This window comes from Rhamphochromis sp. 'chilingali' (assembly GCF_963969265.1).
Source record: "Rhamphochromis sp. 'chilingali' genome assembly, chromosome: 1".
Taxonomy (NCBI): domain Eukaryota; kingdom Metazoa; phylum Chordata; class Actinopteri; order Cichliformes; family Cichlidae; genus Rhamphochromis; species Rhamphochromis sp. 'chilingali'.
The window spans coordinates 36,662,884-36,678,505 of record NC_137929.1 but is presented as its reverse complement, the minus strand read 5'-3'; the positions used below and the strand labels follow the sequence as shown (position 1 = coordinate 36,678,505).

At 41.1% G+C, this 15,622-nt stretch overlaps 1 protein-coding gene across 1 annotated transcript; it reads left to right on the top strand.

The window, feature by feature from the left end:
* The first annotated feature begins 748 nt into the window (after nucleotides 1-748).
* pik3c3 (phosphatidylinositol 3-kinase, catalytic subunit type 3) lies at nucleotides 749-14,722 on the top strand. The gene is made up of 25 exons (XM_080875754.1): nucleotides 749-1,169; nucleotides 2,608-2,796; nucleotides 2,971-3,114; nucleotides 4,174-4,303; nucleotides 5,995-6,081; nucleotides 6,289-6,384; nucleotides 6,482-6,553; nucleotides 6,663-6,767; nucleotides 7,372-7,464; nucleotides 7,598-7,783; nucleotides 8,107-8,237; nucleotides 8,683-8,764; nucleotides 8,872-8,939; nucleotides 9,032-9,137; nucleotides 9,615-9,731; nucleotides 10,032-10,163; nucleotides 11,017-11,145; nucleotides 11,314-11,383; nucleotides 11,485-11,549; nucleotides 11,629-11,713; nucleotides 11,802-11,876; nucleotides 12,323-12,491; nucleotides 12,964-13,054; nucleotides 14,154-14,279; nucleotides 14,432-14,722. The coding sequence occupies exons 1-25, from the start codon at nucleotides 1,105-1,107 to the stop codon at nucleotides 14,444-14,446; spliced, it is 2,628 nt and encodes an 875-aa protein (XP_080731880.1). The 5' UTR covers nucleotides 749-1,104; the 3' UTR covers nucleotides 14,447-14,722.
* Nucleotides 14,723-15,622: the final 900 nt, after the last annotated feature.

Genomic DNA, 15,622 nt, shown 5'->3' with positions numbered 1-15,622 from the left:
TGTCCAAAATTTCAACGGCCAAACCCAGACTCGTCTATCAGATTGCCATCCGGCAAAGCGTGATTAGTTACTCCAGAGAGCACATTTCCACTGCTCTAGAGTCCAGTGGTGGCGTGCTTTACACCATTTTGCATTGCGCTTGGCGATGTAAGGCTTTGATGTAGCTGCTCGGACATTCCATGAAGCTCTCTATGGTTGTTCCTGAGCTAATCTGAAGGCCACATGAAGTTTGGAGGTCTGTAAGACTGACTCTGCAGAAAGTTGGAAACCTCTGTGCACCATGTGTCCACTGACCATGCTCTGTGATTTTACGTGGCCTACCAGTTCGTGCCTGAGTTGCTGTTTTTCCCAATCGTTTTCACTTTGTTATATTTCCACTAACAGTTGACTGTGGAATATTTAACAGTGAGGCAATATCCCGATTGTACTTGTTGTATAGGTGGCATCCTGTCACGGTACCATGCTGGAATTCAGCATCCCTTTGAGCGACCCATTCTTTCACAAATTTCTGTAAAAGCAGTCTGCATGCCTAGTAGCTTGATTTTATACACCTGTGGCCATAGAAGTGGTTAGAACACCTGTATTCAGTGAATTGGATGAGTGAGTGAATATTTTCCCCAGTGTATTTGTGTAGTTCTATTGATGTAGTTCGTGTGCACTGCTCCTTTAATATAAACGTTCCGCCTCTTTTTTTACTTCCTTCTTTTCCGCATCAGACTCGGTTAATCAACCCCACGATATGACAATCCCACGTTCAGTCGTCTCAGTCACTATATCGCAATTCGACTGCTCTCGCCTGACTGTAGGTTTCGGTTGCTGCTGTGTTGTGTAGGTAGCTAACAAAAACACCAAATCATGCCCGGCGAGACAGCCGTTAGAATTATGTCTTTATCGTGAATGTAGGCAGTTAACATCCTTTTAAACTCGTGTCCGGACCTACAGCGTCTCCAGCCGTGTGGCGGGACCTTTAGCTGAGCTCTGCGGGGTGCTGATCCGAGGCCTGGTCGCAAACACAACCGCTCGCAAAGTCTCCTATAACTGTCCGGGATTTCATGTTGAAGTCATCCGGTCTCTGGTTGGAATTCAGAGTTTCCCCGTCGGAAGATGGACACTGATAAATTCAACTATGTTTACAGCTGTGATATGGACATCAATGTTCAACTTAAGATGTGAGTTTTTCACTGAGTCTCTTTGGGTCAAGGCGGCGTAAACTCCTGTATCTTGTGACCTCACGCGATGCTTTCCTTTGTGTGTGCGCGCGCGTTGTGTCTCGTTAACACGTTTTTCTGACTTTGAAGTTTGTCCAACACATTGTTTGTCGCGCACACATAAACCAAACAGTCAAACAGGAGACAGCAGACTGCCATCACAAGCCCCAGAGTTACGATTTGCTGTTCTTCTCTTACTTTATGTGCAAATGTAAGATTATCATGCATTTGCAGTAATTTTAGGTTATATGAAAGTATAATTACATTACATTTGTACCTACAGAAAAGGAAGAGACAAGCCTTCTTCTGTTCATCAAGACTCAGTCCACATGTATTAGAAACACTGGTTCTGCTTTACGTCGTTCTGATGAATTACAGTGTTGTATTGTGTTTATTGTCCTTTTTGGGGTGGGAGGAGAGACAGAAGCACTGTTAGGCCAGTCGGTTGCTTAATGTTACCATCATGACTCAGGTAGCATATGCCCCCCTGAGCTAAACTCTTATTATCTGAGCTCAGTGTGTCCTATATTTAAATCCTGTGTGCAGCTCATGAGTTTTATTATTGCATTATGATCGTATTATTATTAAATAGCTCCACAATTTGGTCAGATTTTCACTGGAGTTTTCTGCCTCCAAATGGGGGTGACTACACCTGCAAGATAAACAGATCATTTATTGTTTATCCCCAACAGGGGGATTTATTGTGTAGCAGCAGCAGGATAATGAATAAAAATAGTACAGTCGACTGTACTACTAGTAAGACTGAGATAATGCAAGATTATTGCAATGCATTCATAAATAATATGCCCCTTGTGAGTCTAAGAAACAGCTGCAATAAGCTATAATGCAGAAATATGTGTGTGGACTCTTATACCTGACAGGTAAGAGTTATTGTAGAGTTTTATAGAATGGTAGGAGTGTGTGTTACCTTATTTAACAGCAGTCTGTGTATCTTTCTGTCATTTCTGGCCATTTGTTTAAACACAAATGTACTTTGAGCATGTTATAAATCATGGCCGGGGTATATTCCCTTTTATTGAAGGCCAGAAACCTCTTTGCTGGTGGGGGGAGCTAGTGCTGCGGTATTGAAATTCTCAGTAACAGCAAATATCTTTTTTTTTTTTCATGGTATCTTGACTAAATACAGTATTTGCACTCCATACTTGGAGGGTTTTCTTTATACGAAGAGCAAAAAAGGTGAGTTAAATAAAGGTTTGCAGCATTGTTGGGGGATATTTTGACTCGGCAGGCTTTGAAAATCTGTTTTGTAGGAAACACAAAAGAAATATTGACTTACTTGTGAGAAGAGAAGCTAGACAAGTTGGAGCACTCTTGATAACATCAGCAAACAATCAGACTGCAGCTCCACACTCTGACCTTCTCTTCTCCCCTCTTTCAGAGGCAGTTTAGAAGGAAAGCGAGAGCAGAAGAGCTACAAAGCGCTGCTCGAAGACCCGATGCTGCGCTTCTCTGGGCTCTACCAGGAGAACTGCTCGGACCTCTATGTAACCTGTCAGGTGTTTGCTGAAGGAAAGCCTCTGGCCCTTCCTGTTCGCACCTCGTACAAAGCATTCAGCACACGCTGGAAGTAAGAACCATGCTGGGTTTTAGTGTTATTATAATATGATGTAATGCACTGATTATGAGGTTGTAAAAGTCAAGCAAAGGAATTTTTTTCAAAGTTCTGTAGCAAAATGGCCATCAGCTACTCACTTCTACATGTGCATTTTATTTTCTCTGTTTATCCTGTTTTCCGGTGCAGCTGGAACGAGTGGCTGCGGTTGCCAGTCAAGTACCCCGACCTTCCCCAAAGTGCCCAGGTTGCTCTCACAGTGTGGGACATTTATGGGCCCGGCAGAGCCGTTCCAGTCGGTGGAACCACCGTGACTCTGTTTGGCAAATATGGGTAAGTGTGTCCTTGCTCTGTTACTTTTGGCAGTGGTTTCCAGGTGATGTGTCAAGGCACGCTGGTGAGAGAAAAGTCTAGGTTTGCCTTGCAATTTTTTATGACATTTCCCTATTATTACAACACACAGATACATGTAGGTCCACATGTTTTATGTAATTTTACTAATGTACTCCCCTGCAGGGAATTTTAAATCAAACACGGTAAGAAGTGATTGAAGTGCAGACTTTCAGCTTTTATTTCAAGAGACAGCATGGACACTCAAGTTTATGAATGTGGTAACTTGAGAACGAGGCTATGTAGGATTTTGAAGTTGATACCTGAGGTGCATCTACCAAAAATCTCGAATGACTTTGAATGTCAAGTTCAGAGGTCAAGTTTTCTGAAAGTCTCGTGAATGCGATACTTCAAGGAGAAGTTTTAATCTGATACCATAGGTGCACGTCAAAGTCAGAGGTCAACTTTTATGAAAATCAGAATTTTAAATGTATACCATAGGTGTGTCTACTAGGAGGCTGAGGCGTAGCACAGGCGGTCGTCAGCCAGTGTCAAAGTCTACAATCAAGAGACGCCTTCATGAATCTAAATATAGAGTTTAGAACGAGGTACAAACCACTGGTTACGCAAGGAGGTCAGATTACACTTTACCAGAAAACGTTTAAGAGAGCCGACGCAGTTCTGAGAAAAACAGAACTTCGGTGCATCTACCTTTGACTGATGAAGTGAAGATTAACTTGTAACAGGATGATAGAAGAGAAAAGTATGGAGAAGGTAAGACGGAGGAGAAACATCAATGGAAGCAAAATCTAGTGTCATGCTAGGCCCTTGTATTGCACTTTTGGGCCACCAAAAGCTCAGTCTGAAAAGAAGAAGTGATAACATGGCAGGTGACAGTGAGGCTATGTTGTGTAGTTGTGAATACAGGTGGACCTTGACATTTTGCCTTGTCCTTTGGTCTGCTGTGGTCTCCAAAAGCTGCCGTGCTGAAATCAGTGTTTAAAGGTCTGAGTATGTAGTAGTGTGCGTGAGTTTAAATACCTTCCTCCCGTCCTGCTCTAGCATGTTCCGGCAAGGGATGCATGACCTGAAGGTTTGGCCAGGCGTGGAAGGGGATGGAGGAGAGCCCACAACCACACCGGGACGCACCAGCAGCAGCCTGGCAGAGGACCAGATGGGCAGGCTCGCCAAGGTATAATATTGTATACATGTGTGTGGATAGGAAAGAGGAGGATGATGATGAGGATGAGTGATTAAAGGACTGAAAGGAAAGGATTGGGCAATGAAGTAGAGTCAAAGGTGAACAGGAAACGTTGGATAAAAAGAAACCATCCAATGCAAAGCACTGTCTAAACCATCATCTGTTCCAGGGCCCTGACCTGGAGGTACTCAGTGATGTGAGTACCACTGCAGGAGTTAGTGTTGGCAATGCAGATTATGTGTGTGTACTGTATATGTATGAACAAGGCCATGGCCAAAATGTATCTGCAAATAGATTTCCATTTGTATAACACGGTATGAAAATGATGGTTACCACATCAGGACAATTCAAACTGTGGCAGGGACATTAAGTACTCACTTCCTCCTCGTGTCAGACCTCTGTTCACTTTGCACTGTTCTATGTGGGAAACCTGTAAACAGCATAAATCTGTTCAGTGTGTTTACAAATACATTTTGATCCAGGTTTTGGTGTGAAAACTTTTTTTTTTGTCTGTGAAGATGTATGGCTGTGTTTTTTTTAAAGCATTTACACACATCAGTTTTCTGCTTGTTATGGAGGATTAAAACTGTCAAAATTAAGAAATGAATGACTTGAGATACATTAATAAACACTTAATTCAAATATCGTTCAAATATGAATATTGTTTGCTAAATATTTAAAGAAATGCTTAGGCAAAATAATAAATATATGAAATAATATAATAGTCAAGTATGTCAGTATTTTGTGAAAACCTTCTTTTTGACATAACTGTATTGGAGAGTCACCATACCGGACTGGAGGCTAACCTTTCTATCATGAGCCAACTACACACTTAAAATGACAATAATAAAGCCTATTTATCTTCATAATGAAGTATAAAGAAATGCCAAAATAAAAGAAATACGTATGGGAAACACATTAAGGACATATAATACCTAAATAATATAATACAGTACTTTTTAAAAATAAATTAGAAAATTATGTGAAAGTAAATAAACAAGTGAATTGTTACAAAGGTAAGAAACAGGAAATAGAGTGCATATTGATTTGTTTATCAGTTTTTTATTTTACTCTATTTTTGATTTTGGCACTTTCAGTCCTCCATATTTCACATGTTGGTGTGTTTTCATGTGTGTGCATGGATTTCATATTTATGTGGACACACAATTATATTCATTGACTCGTTGTAGCTTTATGGGATACTTAGAAGAGGTTATCAGGGAGTACATTTTATTTCAACGTTAGCTAATTTTATTTTTAAATTTTGTTTCCTAAAACAACTACACTGATTCCCCATGTTTTATTATTATTATTATTATTCATCATAAATGCAGCTGGCTTAAGTATATTAGAGGTTGTGTTCAGGCTGCTACCAGTTCATATGTTGTTTTAAAGAGTAAGTATTTATTCTACGCAGCTGAGTTGTGGGCTTCCTGTTCGTGGCCAAGTGTGTGCTTACATTCCCAACACCCACACTCACTAACTGATGAGTGGACTGGCTGCTGAGTGTGCGGAGATGCTGGATTGGCCGCTGGCACTGTGCATGATCGGTCGGGCTGTTTGCACACCAGCCGCCATGCTGTGATCAGTTCAACAGAACGGCCGTTTCTGTATTTTTCTCTTTTGATTTTGCTAAAATTATGTGCTCATTTCTCTGCAAACCTTCCCATCTCTCCATCCAGCTGACAAAGGCTCATCGGCAGGGCCACATGGTGAAGGTGGACTGGCTGGACCGGCTGACCTTCAGAGAGATTGAGATGATCAATGAAGTGAGTTTGTTAAGCTCGATTCTGGTTGCACAGGCCGACTCTGCAGTCGAGTCGAGAAAGCATCAATAAGATGTACTATGTGAAGATTAGTCTCAGAAGGATATGAAGGCTTATTTAGGAGGAATTGAATCATCAACTGTATTTGCGGTTCAATTCGCGCTTATTTACATTTTTCAAATTGAAAAATGTGAAATTGTCTTTCTGCAGAGTGAGAAGCGCAGCTCCAACTTTATGTACCTCATGGTGGAGTTTCCTCGTGTCAAATCAAATGACAAGGAGTACAGCATCGTCTATTATGAAAAGGTAATTTCCTGATTATTAGTGGCAGCACACAGCAGGTAGATACCACGTGTTGGAACGGTGTCGGCTGATTGGTCTGTTCTCCTTTGTCGCCATTAAGGATGGAGACGATGCATCACCAGTTCTTACCAGCTGTGACATTGTCAAAGTTCCCGACCCACAGATGGGGATGGTGAGAAAATGATTTCATGATGTTGAAGAAATATAAATGTTGTGTGCTAGTTTGCTCACACATCATTTCATTCACATGCTGTAACTTTGGCTTTTCTTTTCCTTCACAGGAAAACCTGGTAGAGAGCAAGCATCACAAACTGGCTCGTAGCCTTCGCAGTGGGCCCTCAGATCATGACCTGAAGCCTAATGCTGCCACACGTGACCAGCTCAATGTGAGTAGCTAGCAGCTACTCAAGTTTTAGAACTACAAAAAAGCTATGACGCTGTGTAAAACATAAATCAAAATAACATGCAATGATTGGTAAATCGCACAAACCTACAGTTTATTTACTATAGAACAAAGAGAGCATTAAATCTTATCATTTACAGCACATGATATCAAAAGATTGAGAGTATATGGAGAAATCTCTGTGTGCAAGGGACAAAAATCAGTATTGTATGACTGTGATCTTATAGCCTTCATGGAAAAAAACACGATTCTGTCATGGAAATCAACACATGGGCTCATGAACCCTTCCATAAATAAATCCTGTCTGTGAACACAGTTCTCTGTCAGCATCCACAAATGCAGGATAAAGCTCCATCATGAGAAAAAGAATCCATATGTGAACACGATCCAGAAACCCATTTAAAATGTACTGAACTGGAAACTGTTCTGTGTTATGTTTATACACTGTTGCTAAAAGAAGACGGATGCTTTTGAGTGTAGACATCACAAAAGATCAGTGAAAAAAAAATGAAAGAATCGTTAGAACAATTATGTTTCTATAATAACTTTGCTTGCTTTAATCTAAAATTGTTTGTTTGCATGTACAGATCATCGTTAGCTACCCTCCAACCAAGCAGCTGAGTTCTGAAGAGCAGGACCTGGTGTGGAAGTTCAGATACTACCTCACCACACAGGAAAAGGTGTGCTGCTGGTGTCTTCCCCGTTACAACCAAGTGTACATTACTATGTGTAACTTCCAACTATTCCTCCCCCAGCGACTGCTGCTGCTACGTCTGTATACATGTTCAATGATTCCTCCTCCTCTGACTGCAGGCCCTGACAAAGTTCCTCAAGTGTGTGAACTGGGATCTGCCCCAGGAGGCCAAGCAGGCTCTGGAGTTGCTGGGAAAGTGGAAGCCCATGGATGTGGAGGACTCTCTGGAGCTGCTGTCATCCCATTTCACCAACCCCACAGTGAGACGCTATGCGGTGGCTCGGCTACAGCAGGCTGATGATGAGGTAGGAGGACAGGTCGTGTGTGGGTGGAAAAACCTTTTAAAAACTTGAATACAAATATGTGTTTTTCCATTTTATTCTTTCTTTCAATTACTTGAAGTCTGACTGTTATTTGTTCGTGTGTTGTATGAAACTTTCCAACACGATCAGCTCCACTTCCTCTGTAATGGCAGAGCAATGCAACCAGAAGTATAAAAGCCACCAACAATCCCTATCACTACACTATAGGCTCGGCGGGGAATGCAGGACTCTAAATCAAGCTTAACCAGGAGTATTAAATCAATTACATTGAAATCATAATGATAATTCCTGTCTCTCCTCTCTAGGACCTGCTGATGTACCTGCTTCAGCTGGTGCAGGCGCTCAAGTATGAGAACTTCAGTGATATTCAGGGTGGTTTAGATCCAGGCAGCAAGAGAGATGGCCAGGGACTTTCAGATGACGCTGCATTGGACAGGTCAGTACTTTAAAGCCATTCTGGTTAATAAATGAGTCAACACCGCTGATCGCATTAGCTTCTCTTCTGGCTCTGAAACTGAAAATGTCTAAAAGTGGCTTTGAGATGACTCAAGTATGTGTGTGGTTTTTTTTGTTCACTTTCTGGGTCTAAATTTACCCCCAAATGTTCCCCAGCTGAGAGAGCATCAGCCGATCTGCAGGATCTGATTATTTCTCTTTCAGAAACCGCGATGAACTCATTGAATGTTATGATTTTACTGGCAGATCTGCAGCTGGATCCAGACAGCTGCAGATCTGCCACAATGCTGTCTTACACGTGGAATGAAATAAGAATGAACAATGCACACATTTTAAAAAGAAGCTGTCAGTTTTAAAAATCAGCTGTCAGTAACATATACACAATCCTTTTAAGTAGATGTGTAAAACTGTCACATGCTTTGCAGTTCCCAAATTCTTTCTGGCTCATCTGGATCATCCACTACGCCACAGAAGGGAAAGGAGGGAGCTGACAGTGAGAATCTAGAGGTGAGCAAATAAAAATCCCCATAAAGGACCTGTGGACAGTGCGTTGCTCTGTCATGTTGTCCTATCAGTTGTTCGTAACACAGCATTGTGTCCTCATGTCTTTGCAGCAAGACCTTTGCACGTTCCTGATCTCTCGTGCTTGCAAGAACTCTACACTTGCCAACTATTTGTACTGGTGAGTCCTCTTTACAGTGCTTTTTGTTTTCTGCCTGGACAAAAAGAAGTTAGTCATAAAAATGTGTGTATAAATCCACGTTTCTTCCTCAGGTATGTGATTGTGGAGTGTGAAGATCAGGACACACAGCAGAGAGATCCAAAGACCCACGAGATGTACCTGAACGTCATGAGGAGGTTCAGTCAGGCTTTGCTAAAGGTCAGATTTTTAACTTACTTTGGCAAAGTTAGCTGATGTCTCATCGAGTGCGAGTTAGTGTTATATATCATGTCACCCTGCTACTCTGTAAAAATCTATTTGCATCCCAATGCTTTTACCAATAAGGTGTCTTGTTTTAATCACTTTCTGCCTTCATTTATCAAAGAGCATACCCAAAATAACGCTGCCAGCTGTGTCATAGTTGGATCATAATGTTATAAAAATAAGTCTCAGTGTATTTTCCTTTGTTGGACTTATATTATTAGATGAGATTTAAGGATATTGTCAAGAAAAAGAGTTTAGAGTTGAGTGTAAATGGGTCATTTTTAAAATTCTGGATTGTTCCAAAGTTGCCCCGGTCTGATAAGCCTGTACAATAAAAGCGGCTGACTGATGTAATATGTAGCAAAGCTTTATAGAACTGACTGTGTGTGTGTGTCTCCACTGCTGTGTGCTCACACTTTTTCTTTTCTCCAGGGTGATAAGACCGTGAGGGTGATGCGGTCGCTCTTGGCTGCCCAGCAGACGTTTGTAGACAGACTGGTGCAGCTGATGAAGGCTGTCCAACGGGAGAGCGGAAACCGCAAGAAGAAGGTAGCAAAGATATTCAAAACAGCTTCGGTGTTAAATGTGCTTTTAAAAAAACCCACCTGTGTAGGCTCCCATGTTTTTTTTATATCTGAGTAAATCAACAGATATTTCCTGAACATGGTTTATTTATGAGAAGTGTTTGTATTTATTTCCTGTTTTAATACGCAGCAGTACACTGTCCTTTTAATAAAAGCACTCCTTATTCACACATACAAACACTTAATTGACTTCGGTGTGTGCTCCTGGTGACACTGATCCTGCTTACTTGTGTTAATGTCAGCAAACCTTCATGTGTGTCTGCAGACAGAGCGACTTCAGGCCCTGCTGGCTGACAACGAGAAGGTGAACCTGTCAGAGATCGAGGCGATTCCGCTTCCTCTGGAGCCTCAAATCAGGATCAAAGGCATCATCCCAGAGACAGCCACACTCTTCAAGGTACAGAAGCCTTTACCTCATCCTTTCGCTGTCACGACCAATTAAAAGGCATTAAAAGTGCTCCCCAGTCTCGCCGTTGTGAGACTGGGGGTGTAGCTCAGGAGGCCATCTACTAATCTGAAGGCTGGTTGTTTGAACCCTGGCTGCTCCAGTCTGCATGTTGAAGTATCCTTGGGCCAGATGCTAACCCCAAGTTGATCTCTGTGTTCATCAGAGTGTGAGTGTTAGATAGAAAGGAAACAGTGCTTGTATGAATGTGTGTGAACGGGCGAATGTGATATGTTTGAGTGCTCAGTTAAAGTAGAAAAGCTCTATATAAGAATCAGTCCATTTACCATTTAAATAAACTGCTAACATGAGAGAATAAATGGTGATTTGTGGCACTGTAAATTCAATGATCAGGCAGGTGGAGTAGCTAAACAGCAGCTCAGCTACAGCCTTCAGACAGTTTGTAAATGTAACCGCGGGTGTGGTCATTACTCATCAAAAGTGCAAATTTGCTCACTTCATCGTTCATTTCCTCCATAGCATCAGATCTCACACAGAGCCTCTGCAGGCACTTAAGAGGAAATAGACTGTCTTTTCTCTTACTAACAGTGTGTTTGATGCACATTAGAAAAACAGGGGTGCTTTCATGTTTAATTTCACTATCAGGTACTTATTTACTTGTACTTGATGTGATCCCCTGACCACTGTGTTATATCCCTTCAGTCGTCAGTGGTGCTGTTAGAAAGGCAGAGGCTTGAATGTCCGCCTTTGATTTCAGTGCAGTTTGCTTTGGTGCAGATTGTCCTGATTACGAGCAGTATCTATGCAAAAATAAAAGGCTTTTCTCTGTGTGTTTGTGTGTCAGAGTGCTCTGATGCCCGCCAAACTGATCTTCAAGGCTGAGGATGGAGCTACATATCCAGTCATTTTCAAACACGGAGACGACCTGAGACAAGATCAGCTCATCCTGCAGATCATCTCGCTCATGGACAAAGTAAGAAGTGCTCGTTAACAGACGGGAATGCCCCCAGGAAGTTGAAGACGATGTTTTTTGCTTAAAAAAATATTTTAGCTCATCACTGACGAGAGACAAAGTCCAAGATTATCTTCATAAGTCAGGAGTCTGTGTCAGTGTGTATCATCATTTTTTTCTGTCTTAAAGCTGTTAAGAAAAGAGAATTTGGACCTGAAGCTGACACCCTATAAAGTTCTGGCCACAAGCACCAAGCACGGTAAGAAGAATGAAGTAACTCAGCAGCAGCGTTTTAAGCTGTTATGATTTCAAAGTATTAAAGATGTTCAGCCTAATGCAGAAAACGTGTTGCGTGCTTAGGTTTTATGCAGTTTGTCCAGTCGGTTCCTGTCGCTGAAGTTCTGGCTACTGAAGGCAACATCCAGGTGAGCAGAGTTTGTCAGAGACACGGCGCGTCAGGGCGCTGCTTTGATTTAAGTGCTCATTTTAATCCCGTGTTGACAGAGCTTCTTTAGGAAGCACGCGCCAAGTGAAAAAGGGCCGTACGGCATCAGCTCAGAGGTGATGGATACCTACGTCAAGAGCTGCGGTGAGACGCTCGTAACAGATCGGTGCTCATTTAGTTGCTGGAGGAGCCGATTGAATATCTGATCAATGTGCCTCTCGTTATTTCCCAGCTGGTTACTGTGTCATCACGTACATCCTGGGAGTGGGAGACAGACACCTGGACAACCTGCTGCTGACAAAGACCGGTGAGGCAAACACACTAACTTACTAACATCAAGCCTGTGTGTCATCTCTAATGTAGCTTTAGGTAGCTGTGTGACTTCCATATGTTTACAGGGCTTATTTGTTAGATTATTATCCACTGGCACTGTATCAAAGCTTAAAACGACTGGACTTAAAGGACAACCTTGCAAGCGCCCCAGTAGATGTATCTGTTTTTCTTAGAAATCAGAGGCTAAGGAAAGCTCGTTTCTGTCAATTGGGAAAAAATGTTTTTTTCTTGATTGGTAGACCTAAGTTGACATTGGAAGTTAATATCTCAAATTTCTGACTTGAAAATTCACGTTATTTTCTCAGAAATTTGAGTTAAGAAGCTTCCGTAGTTCCACGCTGGAGGATTTCATGATCTCAGAAATCAAAACCTCCTACTTTCTAAGTTTTTTTTTTTTAATTGTCACATTTCTCCATCCAGGGAAGCTCTTCCACATAGACTTCGGCTACATCCTTGGCCGAGACCCCAAACCGCTGCCTCCGCCCATGAAGCTGAGCAAAGAGATGGTGGAGGGTATGGGAGGCATGCAGAGCGAACAGTACCAGGAGTTCAGGAAGCAGTGCTACACCGCCTTTCTTCATCTTAGGAGGTACATGCAAACACATAAAAGCAAAACGATGATTCTGAGCCAAGCAAACTGTGAATATGGACAGTAACAACACAAACATACCAACATGGTTTTAAGTGAGTTTATTTAATCAGTGGATTAAAGGGATATTAAACAGGACTAATCCATCATCAGACTGGTTTTAACTTTTAAAAAGCAAAAAATCTAAACTGTATAGCAGCTTGAAAAGTCTTTAAATTTGTCTGAGAAAGACGTTTAATGACGATGATCATTGCTGTGATTGGAAAAAACACTTTGATGTGAATTTTACCAAATATTGTCTTTGATTAATCATCCTTGGGAGTTATATTTTACTTTTACTTGCACCTTTAAAGCTTGAAAAGCTACTTTCAAGTAAAACTGCAAACATGTAATACAAGGAAAGCATTGTCAGTTTTTAATGGACACCACTGTAGCTAATGTGCAATATGCTCCTCGTCTTCCACTTCCTCAGGTACTCCAACCTGATCCTGAACCTGTTCTCTCTCATGGTGGATGCCAATATTCCTGACATCGCTCTTGAGCCTGACAAAACTGTTAAAAAGGTAAGGTGGTTGGTAGCTTTAGCTCTTTACCCTTTGAAAGTCTGCTAGGAGTCACCCTTAAAGCTCTTTTCAGGGCTGAGGTCATTAAGGGTACTGGGGAGATCAGATCGGTTGTCTTTGTAGCCTCCTACAGAAAGTCTTTTGTTTTCCTGAGGGGGATTAAGAAGACACTAGCTGTCATGAAACAAATCATGCTTTATTTATAATGAATATTGTTCAGTAAAGTTTAAGTAAATTTGAGACAAACTGAGTCAAAGAGCTGTTACTGCACTGCCATGAACCTGTGATTAAGATTACAGCGTGATCCTGTGGAGCATCCCATTATCTGTAACCAAGAAATGTCTGGTTAACCCTTAAAGTTCACATTACTTAAACCTTTGGGACCCAAATATCACACAGGATGAGTCATTTTGTAATTTTGGTTTTAACCTCCTAAGACCCGAACTCCTCCACATCATGCGTTTTTAATTTCTCTTTGATATTTGTTCTGATTGGGACCTGATGAATGTAAAGCAAAGATTTTTTTTTTTTTTGCCTAATTTTTGTTTCTAAGACAAATAAGAGGATATTCGTTTAAAATTTCAATAGCACAGTAGCAGTAGAATGTCCTCATAAGTAGATATCAGGCCCTTGTAGAGCAAAATTGAGTATTTTGGTCTAAATAACCCAAAATGTGATGTCCACATATGTGGACGGCAGGTCCTAGGGGGTTAAACTGATAAAATAACTATCTTCGTTCAGGAACCATTTGAATTTTCCCTCTAGCTCAAAATGGTTGGGGAGTTAAAGTAATGTGAAGAGCATCTGGTAAAATCCAGGTGGAGGTGAATGCTTTGTGCTACAGTGATATAATATGAATATACCTGTAAAGCTTGTCTTCTGTTCTCTGCATTTGAATTTTGTCTCTACTACAAACGGAGTTAAGGTCTTTTAAAGCGCACTTGTAAAATGGTCCTATGGTAATTCAGTTCAGTTTTATTTCTATAACAACAAATCACCACAACAGCTGCCTCAAGGCGCTTTACATATTATTTTAAAGACCCTAAAATAATACAATGATGAATAAAGGGTTAATGCGTAGATATTTATGTGGCTCCAGGTGCAGGATAAGTTCAGACTGGACCTGTCGGACGAGGAGGCGGTTCACTACATGCAGAGTCTGATTGATGAGAGCGTCGGAGCTTTGTTCGCTGCTGTCGTCGAGCAGATACACAAATTTGCACAGGTAGGTGTAAATAATTCAAAACGCAGAAGCTAAATAGCTGATAGCATAAGTTTACCTTTCTTCCAATACCTCCACCAAGATGAGACCCAGCTTTTCTGTTGTTCAGCGTTCAAACTGCTGATTTAAGCTCACTTTGTTCTTTCCCTTTTCAGTATTGGCGCAGATGAACAGAGGAGAGAGGCTGAACTGGACTGAACTTGAGCAGCAGGATCAAACTGCTCCGAGCCGACCGACGCCGTCTGCGTGGGTGTGAGTGGGAGAAGATGAAAGGAACCCAGTGACACTGTTAAAAAGGCCAAGATTGCACTGCCAACCTTTACTGCAAGACGAGGACGCTGACGTCTTTTATTTGCTTATGTATATATCGTGTATATTAAATCCTGAACGAATGATTGAAATCTAATGTATGGCCAAATAAAAGACTGTTGTTACAACTAAACGACTATTTGGATGGTCTGTGTATTTTTTCTTTTAGCGTTTGAGTCCAAAAAGGGTGCTGACATGCAGCATTTTTGACATGCAGCATGTTTCTTAATTGAGCATTGCTGCCCATCTGCAGACAGCCATACTGTCGACGCTGGGGGTGGAAACAAGTCGAACCCCAAGAGGGCCGATGAGTCACTCAACGAGTGACTAAGTATTTCCTGCCTGGCACAGAGACATGAAACATAAGCCAGTGTGTGTGATTCAAGCAGAAGATATACATTTATTAGTATTCATTTCTGATAAGTTGGTTATTTGTTTTACAAGTGTGTAACAACAAGTTAAAATATGTTAAATGACCCAGAGTGTTTGGTCTGTTAGTTATCAAGTTCAGCCTTACTCTAAATGAAATAATTATTTCATCACCTGCTCGATTTGTAAGTTTACTCATTTACAAAGAAATGAACAGTCTCAAACTTTTATGGGCAGAAATCTGTGCCATCAGAAACTGAATTTGAGTAAGTTAAATTTGAATTTGAATTGCTCAGATTGAATCTGAATTGTAACTTGAATAAATGCTTTTGAAAACTGAATTTGAATTAGTCTAATTTGAAATTGAATTTATGGTTTGAAAATGATCATCACTAAATTGAAATTGAATTTTATATTTTGAAACTGAATTGATTTGCTTTGAAACTGCATTTTATCCTTTAAAAATTCAGCTCTCGAATAATTTCAGTTTCACTACTCACCATTCAATTTCAGTTCCAAAATTCAGTTTTTTGGAACTTACATCCGGTTCCGGTTCAAGCGCAGATTAATAGAACTACGTTTTACTAGCGGACCGAAAGTGTTACTGACGGGAATCTACAGCGTCTTGAGCTGAAGTAAGACTTCAGAAGTCATTCGTCATGTCGAAT

Bases quoted from the DNA above. Each gene is read 5' to 3' on its own strand.
- pik3c3 (XM_080875754.1), top strand. From the start codon at position 1,105: ATGGACACTGATAAATTCAACTATGTTTACAGCTGTGATATGGACATC. The intron at 6,385-6,481 runs GTAATTTCCTGA...GTCGCCATTAAG, and splicing joins GCATCGTCTATTATGAAAAG to GATGGAGACGATGCATCACC. The intron at 9,138-9,614 runs GTCAGATTTTTA...TCTTTTCTCCAG, and splicing joins TCAGTCAGGCTTTGCTAAAG to GGTGATAAGACCGTGAGGGT.